This window comes from Pipistrellus kuhlii, unplaced genomic scaffold (assembly GCF_014108245.1).
Source record: "Pipistrellus kuhlii isolate mPipKuh1 unplaced genomic scaffold, mPipKuh1.p scaffold_m20_p_5, whole genome shotgun sequence".
NCBI lineage: Eukaryota > Metazoa > Chordata > Mammalia > Chiroptera > Vespertilionidae > Pipistrellus > Pipistrellus kuhlii.
This window is the reverse complement of record NW_023425551.1, coordinates 4,913,654-4,925,411: the sequence shown is the minus strand read 5'-3', so window position 1 is coordinate 4,925,411 and position 11,758 is coordinate 4,913,654. Positions and strand designations below refer to the sequence as shown.

The 11,758-nt window shown below is 41.8% G+C and overlaps 1 protein-coding gene across 2 annotated transcripts; it reads left to right on the top strand.

The window, feature by feature from the left end:
- Positions 1-183: 183 nt before the first annotated feature.
- ARMT1 (acidic residue methyltransferase 1) lies at positions 184-11,758 on the top strand. 2 transcript variants are annotated; one of them, XM_036415513.2, is made up of 5 exons: positions 184-321; positions 2,024-2,129; positions 3,374-3,618; positions 6,654-6,819; positions 9,910-11,758. In XM_036415513.2, exons 1-5 carry the CDS (start codon positions 281-283, stop codon positions 10,675-10,677), a joined length of 1,326 nt encoding a protein of 441 aa, XP_036271406.1. In that variant the 5' UTR covers positions 184-280; the 3' UTR covers positions 10,678-11,758. The 2 variants fall into 2 exon arrangements, with proteins under 2 accessions (XP_036271406.1, XP_036271407.1); XM_036415514.2 differs by lacking the exon at positions 2,024-2,129 and having other exon boundaries at positions 218-321.

The window sequence follows — 11,758 nt, the reverse complement described above, 5'->3', positions numbered from 1 at the left end:
CCTTTTCCGCTCCCTGGTCCCTGGGACTCCCGGTGCCGCCGGCTTCCGCCTCCGCCCGCTTCCGTGTTCCGCTTCGCGGGTCGCCCTCCGCCTTCCCCGCCTCCGCCCCCGGAAGACGCCCACGTCCTAGAGCCGGCCGCTGCTTGTCTCTCCCACGGGCGCCCAATAAAGTTTTTTCGTTCAAAAGCCCTTTTTCCCCCTCTCAGCTCCTCCTCCTCCGCGCCGGCCCCGCCTCCTTCCTGCGGCGGGTGAGACCCCAGCGCGGGGCACGCCGAGGGCGATGGCGGCCTGCCCGCCGCCCCTGTCGGGACAGGACGAAGGGTCGGTGTCGCTTGCCTCGCCCAGCCCCGCTCTTCCTCCTCTTCCCGGTTTGGCGGGAAGCCGGGCCTCGCCGGGGAGCTGCGGGGACGGCCGGGTGCCGCTTCCCCGGCGGTTGGCGGCGGGGCCGGGCCGGGCTCCGCACTCGGCCGGCGGCGCAGCATCCTCCTCGCGGTGACTCGTGGCCTCTGCTTGTCCGGAATCGGGCTGGGGGTCCCCGCCGGGACCGTCCGGCGCCGTGGCTAACAGTAATGGCACCGGACAGCGCTCTAGTCTGGGAAGGGGTTTGTACCGCCTTCCCGCCCCGCATGGCTGCCTGGCGAGGGTTCGATGCCCTCCTGCCCCTCTCTGGGGGCCGCGGGGCATGGCTTCACTGGCTCAAGGAACGCACTTTCTTTGGGGGGAGAGGGGAGGGGAACGCGAGGGAGGTGGTGGTCAACATTCTCTGTAAAAGGAATCTCAGATGGATAGAGAAATGTGTTTCTTCCAGAATATCTGTTAGATTAATTCATAATCCTACCATTAAAAATCCTGCCAGGTAAAGTTGTGGACACCGTAAAAAAAATCCATTTGTATACATTGAATGGTCAATTTTATATTGGAGTTACGCCCTTATTCCAAAATATTGTGACACACAAGAAAGTGACCTCGACCCAATCGGTTTGTCCCAGTGGATAGAGCGTTCCCCTGGGAACTCAAGGGTCCCGGGTTCGATTCCCGTCAAGGACATGTACCTTGGTTGCAGGCACATCCCCAGTGGGGGGTGTGCAAGAGGCAGCTGATCGATGTTTTTAACTCTCCCTCTTCTTTCCTCTCTGTAAAAAGTCAATAAGATTAAAAAAAAAAAAAAAAAAAAGCCAGAAAGTGATGGAGTAGATGGACGCCTGAGAGATACCAGTGGCCCCACATTTAAGCGGGCACTTAGTGGGTGCGACTGACTCTAAGGGGTGTTTGCTTATTGTTGGCGCCCTGGCGCCTCTGGCCTCACCTCAGGGTGCCTTCACCTGGCCCTGAGTCCAGGCCTCAGAGGATACAGTAGCTGGAAAAGTAGCTGGAAAAATATCTGTGTTTTCCAGTGCCTTAGGCTCTGCAGCAGCGGTTCTCAACCAGTTCCTCATGTGGCCACCCAAAGATGTTTACATTACTATTCATAACAGTAGCAAAATTACAGTTATGAAGTAGCAACGAAAATAATGTTATGGTTGGGGGTCACCACAACATGAGGAACTGCATTAAAGGGTCGTGGCGTTATGAAGGTTGAGAACCTCTGCTAGAGTCTTCCAAGCCTTTTTACATCCACGGCCTTGTTCATCTAAGTAGATGTCACTTGACTTATAGCAATTGACGTGGGAGGAGAGCCTGTTTGATTTTTAGAGTAATTCTTTTTTATTTTCTTTCTGTCACATTGCTAAAACTAGTTTCTGATTAAGGAGAATAAAAGTAATAGACTGGGAAAGGTAAGGATTTAACATTTATGGGGAGAATCTGGGATTAGAGGCACAAAGACTGCCTAGCTTTGATGACATACCAGAGAAGTTTCAGATTTTCCTATTAATGTAGTGGTGGCCAGACAGTGCTGATTTTCCTTATAATGGCTGTATGAAAAGGAATTTTAATTTAAACGAGTTGACCCAGAAACTGAAATATGACCCATCTTCTAGTATCAACGCTACTAAGTTATACACTGTGTGATTCTTTCTTCTAGGTCATTTGCATATCTTACAATTAAAGACAGACTACCACAGATCTTAACCAAGGCTATTGATACATTGCATCGACATAAAAATGAAATGTTTGAGAAACACGGAGAGGTATGAAATGTATTTGAACTTTAATTATTTTCATAAATCTTTAATAAACAGTTTCCCCTTTTTGATAATGGTCATTCCACTTAAAAATAATGAAGGGACTCTAGTTATTAGATGAAACTTAAAAAGGCAAAATAGATAAGACAGGATAATGTTGATATGAGATCTGTGTGTGTGATTTGATTTTCAACTCAAGAATTCTAGCCGAAACCGGTTTGGCTCAGTGGTTCTAAATTTAAAGGTTTATAATAGTTTGTAAAGACATAAGATGTAGTTTTGTAATATAGTAGTTCTTTCCTTCTTAAGTTTAGGTCCATAAAAATGTGCTACTTTAGAGGAATTATTCATGTATAGATACTTATATATAAAGTACATATAAATTTTAATTATTTATAGATAGACTAGGAGCCCAGTTTGAAATTGTGTGGCATCGCCCACCCACCTGCAGCCCTGCCTTGACACCTGAACCTGACCACGCAGAGCTCCAGGGCACCTGGCCCCGCCCCCAAACCCTCAGGCCTTCTCTGGCAGCTTCAAGCCCGGCCCTCAGTACCTCGAGTTCCCTTGGGTTGGTCCCGCCTTCTCCCAGTGCTCCCCGCTTTTGCCCTGTCTCCCGAGCAACGCCCCAGCTAATATGCTAATGGTCTGGTCGTTACCCATTACTGCGTCCCAACCATTAGCATGTTATCTCTACGAGAGGCCTGTTGCACGATATTCATGCAAGAATAGACCTTTCTTCCCCTGGCTTCACTCCCAGCCCCTCCAGAGCCAGCACATCACCGCTCCCTGGCCACTCCTGAGCCGGCATTTCCTCACTCCCAAACCACCTGAAGCTGGCAAATCCTTGCTTCTGTCTGGAGCACCACGCCAATAGCTCCCTCAGCAGACCCCCTTCCCTTCATAGCAGGCTTCACTCCGCTCTGTGCCTGCATATGCAAATTAACCTCCATCTTTGTTGGGTTAATTTGCATACTCACTCTGATTGGCGTAGCAGAGTGATGGTTAATTTGCATGTTTCTTTATTAGGAAAGATTAGCATAGGTTATCTATTTTTTATTTTTTTATTTTATTTATTTTTATTTATTTATTTTTTAAAAATATATTTTATTGATTTTTTTTTTGCCCCCCTCTCTCCGTCCCACACATCTCCTCCCTCCCCAGAGTTTTATGTCCATTGGTTGTACTTATATGCATGTATAAAAGTCCTTCAGTTGATCTATGTGAATGTTTCTTCTATATTTCTGTAGAAAGGCATAGAAGCTGAGAAGAAAGCAATTTCTCTTCTTTCTAAATTGCGGAATGAATCACAAACAGACAAGCCCATTGTCCCCTTGGTGGAGAAGTTTGTTGATACTGACATATGGAATCAGTACCTAGAACATCATCACAGTCTTTTAAATGACAGCGATGGAAAACCAAGATGGTTCTACTCACCATGGCTGTTTGTGGAATGCTACATGTATCGTAGAATTCATGAAGCAGTTATCCAGAGGTAAGTATATAACCATCAAGTAAATGTTCAGTTAACTTATGCTTTTTTTGAAATTATAAAGTGATAAGTTTAAAAACAAAAACCAGAGGAAACATGAATGTAGTTCAACAGATATTAATGGCACTACTGGAAATGCTGCAAATGTTACCACTACAATCGATTCTTGGAAATTATAATCCACATGCCGAGAGTAGACATAAGATTGAATAACTGAAGTAGGAATAAGTGCATTAATTTTCATGCACCAGGCCTCTAATTTATTATAAAAAAGGTCAAAATAAATATTTGTTTTATTTATAAAACTAGATTATATGTTAGTTAATTTCATATAAGGAATCAGTAGCACAGAGAAAATAGAAGACATTTTTAAGCTTTTATTAAAGTGTAATGTACACACAGACCAGTGCACATCTTTCCCAGAACATGCTTGCGCCCCTAGTGTCCAGATCAAGAAGCAGACCCTTCCTAGGACTCCAGGAGCACCCGTGGATCCCCTTCCGTTCACTACCATCACAGCCCCTCAAGGGTAACCACTGCCTTGATCTGTTAGTTTTGCTTGTTTTAAAATTTCATTCCAATGAAATTACATGGGACGTAGTTTGGCATCTGATTTCTTTCATTCAGCATTGTGTTGCTGAGATTAATCCTTATTGTTTGCACATAATTGTAAATAACTAATTTCTATATAGTATTGCAATATATGAATATATCACAATCTGTTTAGCTCTTCTATTGTTGATAGGTATTTGAATAGTTTTTAGTTTGAGGTTATTATAGATAGTGCTGCTTTATTTATCTATTTTTTAAAGCATCCATTTTTATTTCTTTTTAAAAAAATATATTTTATTGATTTTTTACAGAGAGGAAGGGAGAGAGATAGACAGCTAGAAACATTGATGAGAGAGCTGCCTCTTGCACACCCCCAACTGGGGATGTGCCCGTAACCAATGTACATGCCCCCGACCGGAATCGAACCTGAGACCCTTCAGTCTGCAGACTGACACTCTCCCACTGAGCCAAACCGGTTTCGGCGACAGTGCTGCTTTAGAGGGAAGGTGAGGGAGGGTGGGTAGGTTGGAAGAAATCAATCAATGAACTTGTATGCATGTTTGCATAACCCATGGACACAGACAATAGGGTGGTGAAGGCCTGGGATGGGGGTGGGGTGGCTAGAAGGGGTCAATGGGGGAAATAAGGGAACATATAATACTTTTTATAGCAGCACTTTAAAAATTTAAAAAAAAAGTGCTGCTATAAACATTCAAATACATATTTTGGTGAATATAGGTGTGTATTTTCATGGGGATGTACCTAGGAGTGAACCACCAGTCCATTGTATATGCACATAAGCAACTTTAGTAGATTCTAAAATAGCAAACATTTAAAAATCAGAAATCATACATAGTGATGTGAGTTTATTCTCTTAAATACAAGAAATAAAGCTCATTCTTAATGTGAGGTGTGACTTTAATGAACAATTTGTTAATAAAAACTAGAACAGCCCTGCTGGTGTGGCTCAGTGGTTGAGATAAATTGAGAGCTCTATCCCCACTAGGGGGCGCGCAGGAGACAGCGGATGGATGTTTCTCTTGCATGGGTGTTTCTGTTTCTCCCTCTCCCTTCCTGTTTCTAAAATCAATAAAAAACACATTTAAAAAAAAAATAAAACGCTAGAACAAAGTTTGGGAAAGTTTTTTTTTTTTTAAAGGCCAGATATAAATATTTCAGGCTGTGGGGCCTCATGGTTTGTGTCGAAGCAAAAGCAGCCCTAGACGCCACATAAACGAGTGAGCATGGCTGTGTTCCAATTAAACTTCATTCATGGGCACTGGCATTGTAATTTCACGTCACAAATATTCTTTTGATTGTTTTCAACCATTCAGAAGTGTAAAACCATTCTTAGCTTGCAGGTCAAACACAACAGCTGTAATTTGCTGACCCCAACACTTGGGCCTATGTATCCCACCAATTTTTATTTTTTAAGCCGCCTGGAGAGAAGGATTTATTTCAGCAGTGCTGCCATTGCTAAAAACACCTTTTCATTCTTTGGAATTTCTTTCAGAGCCAGTTTACAAGCCTCAAAGTGAATATGTCTCATTATTTTTTAGTCACTCCTCATTTTTGACCAAACATGTTTTACTCCATTTGATTTATACACCTCATTCTACCGACAATGCTCCAAGTGACTTTTGGCTGTCTCCAAAAAGACATGAACTCCGAAGGGTGAAGATAAGTGACCACCGACAGGACGTTTAACCACGTGCCCCAGGTCCTGGAGAACATTCCAGAGTGCTTTGAGCAATGGCAGCATCTCTGGAATAAGGGTGCGCTCCCAAGGTGGCTGGTGCTGGACGGAGGCAGCACTCATTTGGATTATACAGTCTGGTATGTTTTTGTTTTTAAATCAATCCCATTAACTCAGTCATACTGTTTTCACCCTAAGGTGAGAACATGAGATCTAAATGTACCCTAATCTAGAAGGCCGGGTCATCTGAATGTCTTTACAGTTGATTCTGTTTAGGCTGTTCAGTTAGTATTTATACCTTTTTAGTTATGTTTTTTGTAGGGCAATATTAATATCATTTGATCTCATTGGACAGCATGAGGATGTAGCCCATCATGGCACATATATTGCCATTGGTCACAGTCAACTTGGGAATAAAAGTTACCAAAAAATCCCCCCCCTCCCCACACACAAAATATATATATATACACACACATATATATATAAAATTGATTTTAAAGAGGCAGGGAGAAGGAGAGAGAGAATCATTGATTGGCTGCGTCCTGCACATCCCCTGACCGGGGATCTAGCCTGCAACCTGGGCATGTGCCCTGACTGGGAATTGAACCTGAGACTTTTTGGTGCGGGGAATGATGCTCAACCACTGAGCCACTCCGCTGGGCAGTTATCTGTCATTTTGAGACGAAATGCTACTATTCTATTTCCTTTAAAGAATTGCAGTTACTCACATGTGTAGGAAAAAGATACAGAGTTACATAAATGTTTCACTTATGTTTTTCTCTCACTTTAGTCCACCAATTGATGACTTTGATGTATTTAAAGAATCGAAAGAACAAAACTTCTTTGAGTCGCTGGAATCCATCACAGCTTTATGTGTTCACCTGCAAGAGCTGATGAAAACAGTTGAGAACCTGGATGAAAATCAGCTGAAAAACGAGTTTTTTAAGCTTCTTCAGGTAAATGTGATCATTCATCTCCTGAGTATATTTGTTGAGTTAAATGGTTAAAAAACAGACTGGTACACATTTAACAACAAAGCCCGTATAGACATTGGCATTTTAGTTATCACTGACCATTTGTCATTTTAGTAGTAGCGTTATTCAAGAGATGACGGTCCATTTAATCTCTGAAAATGGGTTTTGCAGTCTCTTCTGCACCTGCGGGTGATGCTCTGACCGCGTAGCTTCTGTCCTTCTTAGAGAATACTTCACAGCCATTTGGTGGCCCTGCCTGATTTGGGCTTCAGTGTCTGCTTTGTCGCTTATTTGTGGTTAGACCTGAGCAAGCTACTTCGTTTCTCTGAGCGTTAGTTTCTGCGTCTGTTCAATGACAGTGGCATTGACCTATGTTATATGTATTGTCTGTTACCTGTCATTTAAAAAATGACAGTGGCATTGAACAACTCGTAGTTTGATGTGAGGAACTGGATTCATTCATGTGAGTGCTCCGCAGAGTCTGGAACACAGAATGCGCTGTCGTTATCATCGGGTAGAAACTGCCCTGTTTAATCCAGTCTCATTGCACTTCTTCATCGAGCTTATACATGTTTAGTTTTAATTTCTCATTCAAAGCATCCTTACATTTATATCACTAGGTTCGGAACTGTTTGAAAATGAGTAGTTCTACGCAGTAGTTGCCCAGCCCTGACTGCCCAGGAAAAGTCAGGAACGTTTCCAGAAGGAGATGTCAGGAGACGTATGAAGAGATGTAGCGCGGGGAAGGGCCTGGGAGGTTGGGGGAGGGAGGCCATATGGAGTCGGGAAGGACCTGCTGATCCGTGCCCTGGGGGAGGCCTGAAGCGGGTGAAGCAGCAAGTCACAGGCGTGTCTGGGTGGAGCCCGCCGGGCGTGTGAGAACCAAGAGGGGATTCTGTAGGAAATGAGCGAGGAAAGAGGAGGGGCTGGAAGGGCCATAGAAGGCAAAGTGAGCAAAGGTAAGGACTTGGTTTAATTCCTAGGGTGAAATGGGAAGCTATTAGAGGGCTTGGGTCATGACTTCTTTCAAGGATTACTTCAGAAAATGGATTAAAGGGGCCCCGGGTAGAACCTGGGAGGTCTGTCATTAAAATGGCTCAGGGGAGGGGTGACTGGTCCAAGTTGGTAGCATACGAGGGGTTAAATCTCTCAAGATTCTGAATATCCATTGACCGTAGAGGTTCTGCAGGGTAAGCGGAGTCAGCTGTGTGATGAAGAGGGAAAGGTGTCAAGTATTGGTGACTAGGGAACCCAATTATCTTGTCTCCTCTGCACTATTCTTTGTGTTAGCTTAGAATTAAGAAAAGAAAAGCAGCATGTTACTCATTACCCATAGCTCGGTCATTCTCTCGCAGCCTTTGGATATAATGTTTTTCGTCCCATAAGTTTAATAAATGGTGAGAAGAAGGAGTACCAATCTGTTTTCTGTCACCTGCTTTGGCCAGCCACCCAACATTGTTGCTCTGCTCCTCAGTAAAGGAGCCAAGCTGCTCTGTCACTGTGCATGAGGATCCGCAGGTTAACTTCCTACAAGGAGCTCCAGGCTGTGCGGTCTGTGGGAATATTGACCGTATAACCATAAAACTCACCCTGCCCACACATTTCAGTGTCTACTCTATAAACACTGTTCTCGATGACAGGCATGTATGGTGAGAAAAACAGACCAACCCTTGCTGTGATAGAACTTGTAGTCTTGAGGGAATATTGATAAGGGCACAAATCAATATAGACTTAATCACAGACTGGAAATATGCAGGAGGCCAACAGAGACTCTGACCTCAGCAGGGGAGGGCCACCATCTATACCAGTGGATGTTTCTTTATCAGAGTTGGACTTAAACCTAAAAAAAATGTGTGTAAGAATGTTTGTAAATGTATATGTGTGTGTGTATGTGTATATGTGTGTGTGTGTGTATATTCATTTAATCCTTTAAAAATAGTATTCTGGTTGAAACATGTATTTTCCTCTTATTTTGAATCATACAAGAGTACAATCTGTTTGAGCTAATGTTTATTGAGTACTTCTGTAAGCCAGCTATTGGATATATTACTTACACTGGTTATGTCAATTCTCGCAATAACTCTACGAGATAAATTCTATTTTTATCTCATGTTTTAGTTGCATAACCTGAGCCTTGGGGCCTGCATTTACCAGTGGTTGTTCATTGGCTATGCAGGGATTTGAGCCCAGGGCTGCCTGCTTCCAGAGCCTGCACTCCTACACATGTACTTTTAGTTATAGCTTTCCAAAAGAAGGCTATATGCAATTTCCCACAAAATAAGCTTGAGTATTGTTTCAATTTAAAGTAGAATAATAAATTATTAGAGTTGGAAGGGTCTTTAGACTAGATATCACCTTGTCCAATTTCTTTATTTTATAACAGAGAACTAAATCCTAGAGGGACTGGATTTTACACAGAATTGAGCAGGGTTTTTCTTTTTTTGGGGAGTGGGGCTGGGAGGAAAAAAGTCACTTATTTTCTCTTGACACTGAATTATAAAGTAAACTTTGTAGCTTCTTTTCGGATCTTGTTCTTATATCTGCAAGATGCAAAAATGTCATTCTGATTAAATTATTATGGGTCATTAAAATCACTCAAACCAGTTTTTAAAATTTCACTAAATACTGACCAATTAAAAGTTTTAGTGTTTACCTTTTTAAAAAAAATAACGTTTTTTTTTTTTTTTTTTTTTTTTTTTAATGATTTTAGAGAGAAAGGAAGGGAGAAGGAGAGAAAGAAACATCAATGTGAGAGAAAAAGAAACGTTGATTGCCTGCCTCGTGCACACCCCCTACCAGGAATTAAGCCTGCAACCCAGGCATGTACCCTGACCGGGAATCGAACCTGAGACGTTTTGGTGCATGGGATGATACTCAACCAGGGCTGTTTTACCTTTGTATACAATGTCATGCAAACATAGTCTTTGCATTATTAGACAAAGTGGATTTGATGGACGTTTTGTAGAATGAATTTTATGAATACTTTTAGTAGCCCTTCCCCCACATCCTACATGCTAGTTTGTGTTGGTTATTCAGAAGAAGGGTAAATGTTTTGTACTTTTTCTTTTTCAGATTTCACTGTGGGGAAACAAGTGTGATCTGTCTCTATCAGGCGGGGAATCCAGTTCTCAGAAGACCAGTATAATAAATTCTTTGGAAGACCTAAAGCCTTTCATTTTAGTGAATGACATGGAACATCTTTGGTCATTGCTTAGCAATCGCAAGAAAACAAGAGAAAAAGCATCTATTGTTAGAGTGGATATCGTTCTGGATAATTCTGGGTTCGAACTTGTTACAGATTTAACATTAGCCAACTTCCTGTTGTCTTCTAAATTGGCTACCGAGATCCATTTTTATGGAAAAATGATCCCATGGTTTGTTTCTGATACTACTATCCATGATTTTAATTGGCTGATTGAACAAGTAAAATGTTCTGATCATAAGTGGGTGTCCGAGTGTGGGGTCAACTGGGAAAACTATGTTAAGACGGGCAGATGGGTTTACCATGATCACATATTTTGGACACTGCCTCATGAATTCTGTGCAATGTCTCAGGTTGCTCCTGACTTATATGCTGAACTACAGAAGGCACATTTAATTTTATTCAAGGGTGATTTGAATTACAGGAAGTTGACGGGTGACAGGAAATGGGAGTTTACTGTCCCGTTCCACCAGGCTTTGAATGGCTTCCACCCCGCCCCGCTCTGCAGCATCCGCACGTTGAAAGCGGAGATTCAGGTTGGTCTGCAGCCTGGGCAAGGCGAACAGCTCACAGCCTCCGAGCCCAACTGGCTGACCACTGGGAAATACGGAATTTTCCAGTTCGATGGTCCACTTTGACTTGGTTTCGGAACTCTGAGTTGTGTAGAAAGACCTGACAGGCAATGGTCATCCTCAGAAAAGCGGTGTGTGGATTTAGTCACGTGACTGCTTTGGTTCAGCTCTGAGCAGCTGGGCTTCTTGGGCTCAGTTACATCCTCTGGATGGCTTTTTCTCTGAACATTACACATTGTTTTGGGGATGGATGGGTTAAGCTATTTACAGGTCTTTGCATTTATGTTGGAATCTTAGTGACGTAGTTCTAAGTTACATGCAGAATCAAATGGGTTTCATGAGCTTATTTTTAATTGGGCAGAAAGAAATATAACTGAATAAATAAACTTTTTAAATGCTATGCTGCATGGTATTTAATATCCTAGGAAGCATGGAATTTTATTTAACTTGATTTGGGGCTCTAGTAATAAGGGCTCTGTGAAAATAAACATCTTAAATATGCTTTGTAAAGAGGGGCATTTTTTTTTACAACTGGGATATTTGAACACATGAAAGTAAAACTTACCTCATTAGTGAAGTATACTTTTGATCTTAAGTTTTATTTAATTTCAATTGCCTGTTTTACTTGCCTACATTTGGATTTTGATTGACCTTTGGAATGGTAGGGAGCACAAAATTGAACAAAATGAAATAAATGGTATTTGAAGAAGAATGTAATACCTTCTGCATTCTATTTGTGGTCAATTGAAATATATTTTAACATGTTTTAAAATTTTTAGATTGCTTGGCAGTTTTAAAGTATGCTTTAGATAGACAAGATTCTTGTGCTTTGAATTTGGAGTACTACCAACAAGTTGAATCTTTTTATATTCTTACATATTTATTGGTGATCACCAGTATTAAAAACAATATGTTTCAGTCAGTTTGTTCTGAAACTGAAATTGGAAAGAAACCTAGAAATGTTTCCTTGCAATAAAATAATAAAATGAACTGTACTGAGAGTCACATTGGTTTTATTTTCTAGTGGGGAAAGTTAAGAAAGGAAGATTTGAAATGAGGTGTATATAATGAATAAACTCCATAATGTGTATTATAAATGTTGTCAAACCAGTCCTTAAGTTATATCATTAAATGAAATTACATTGTA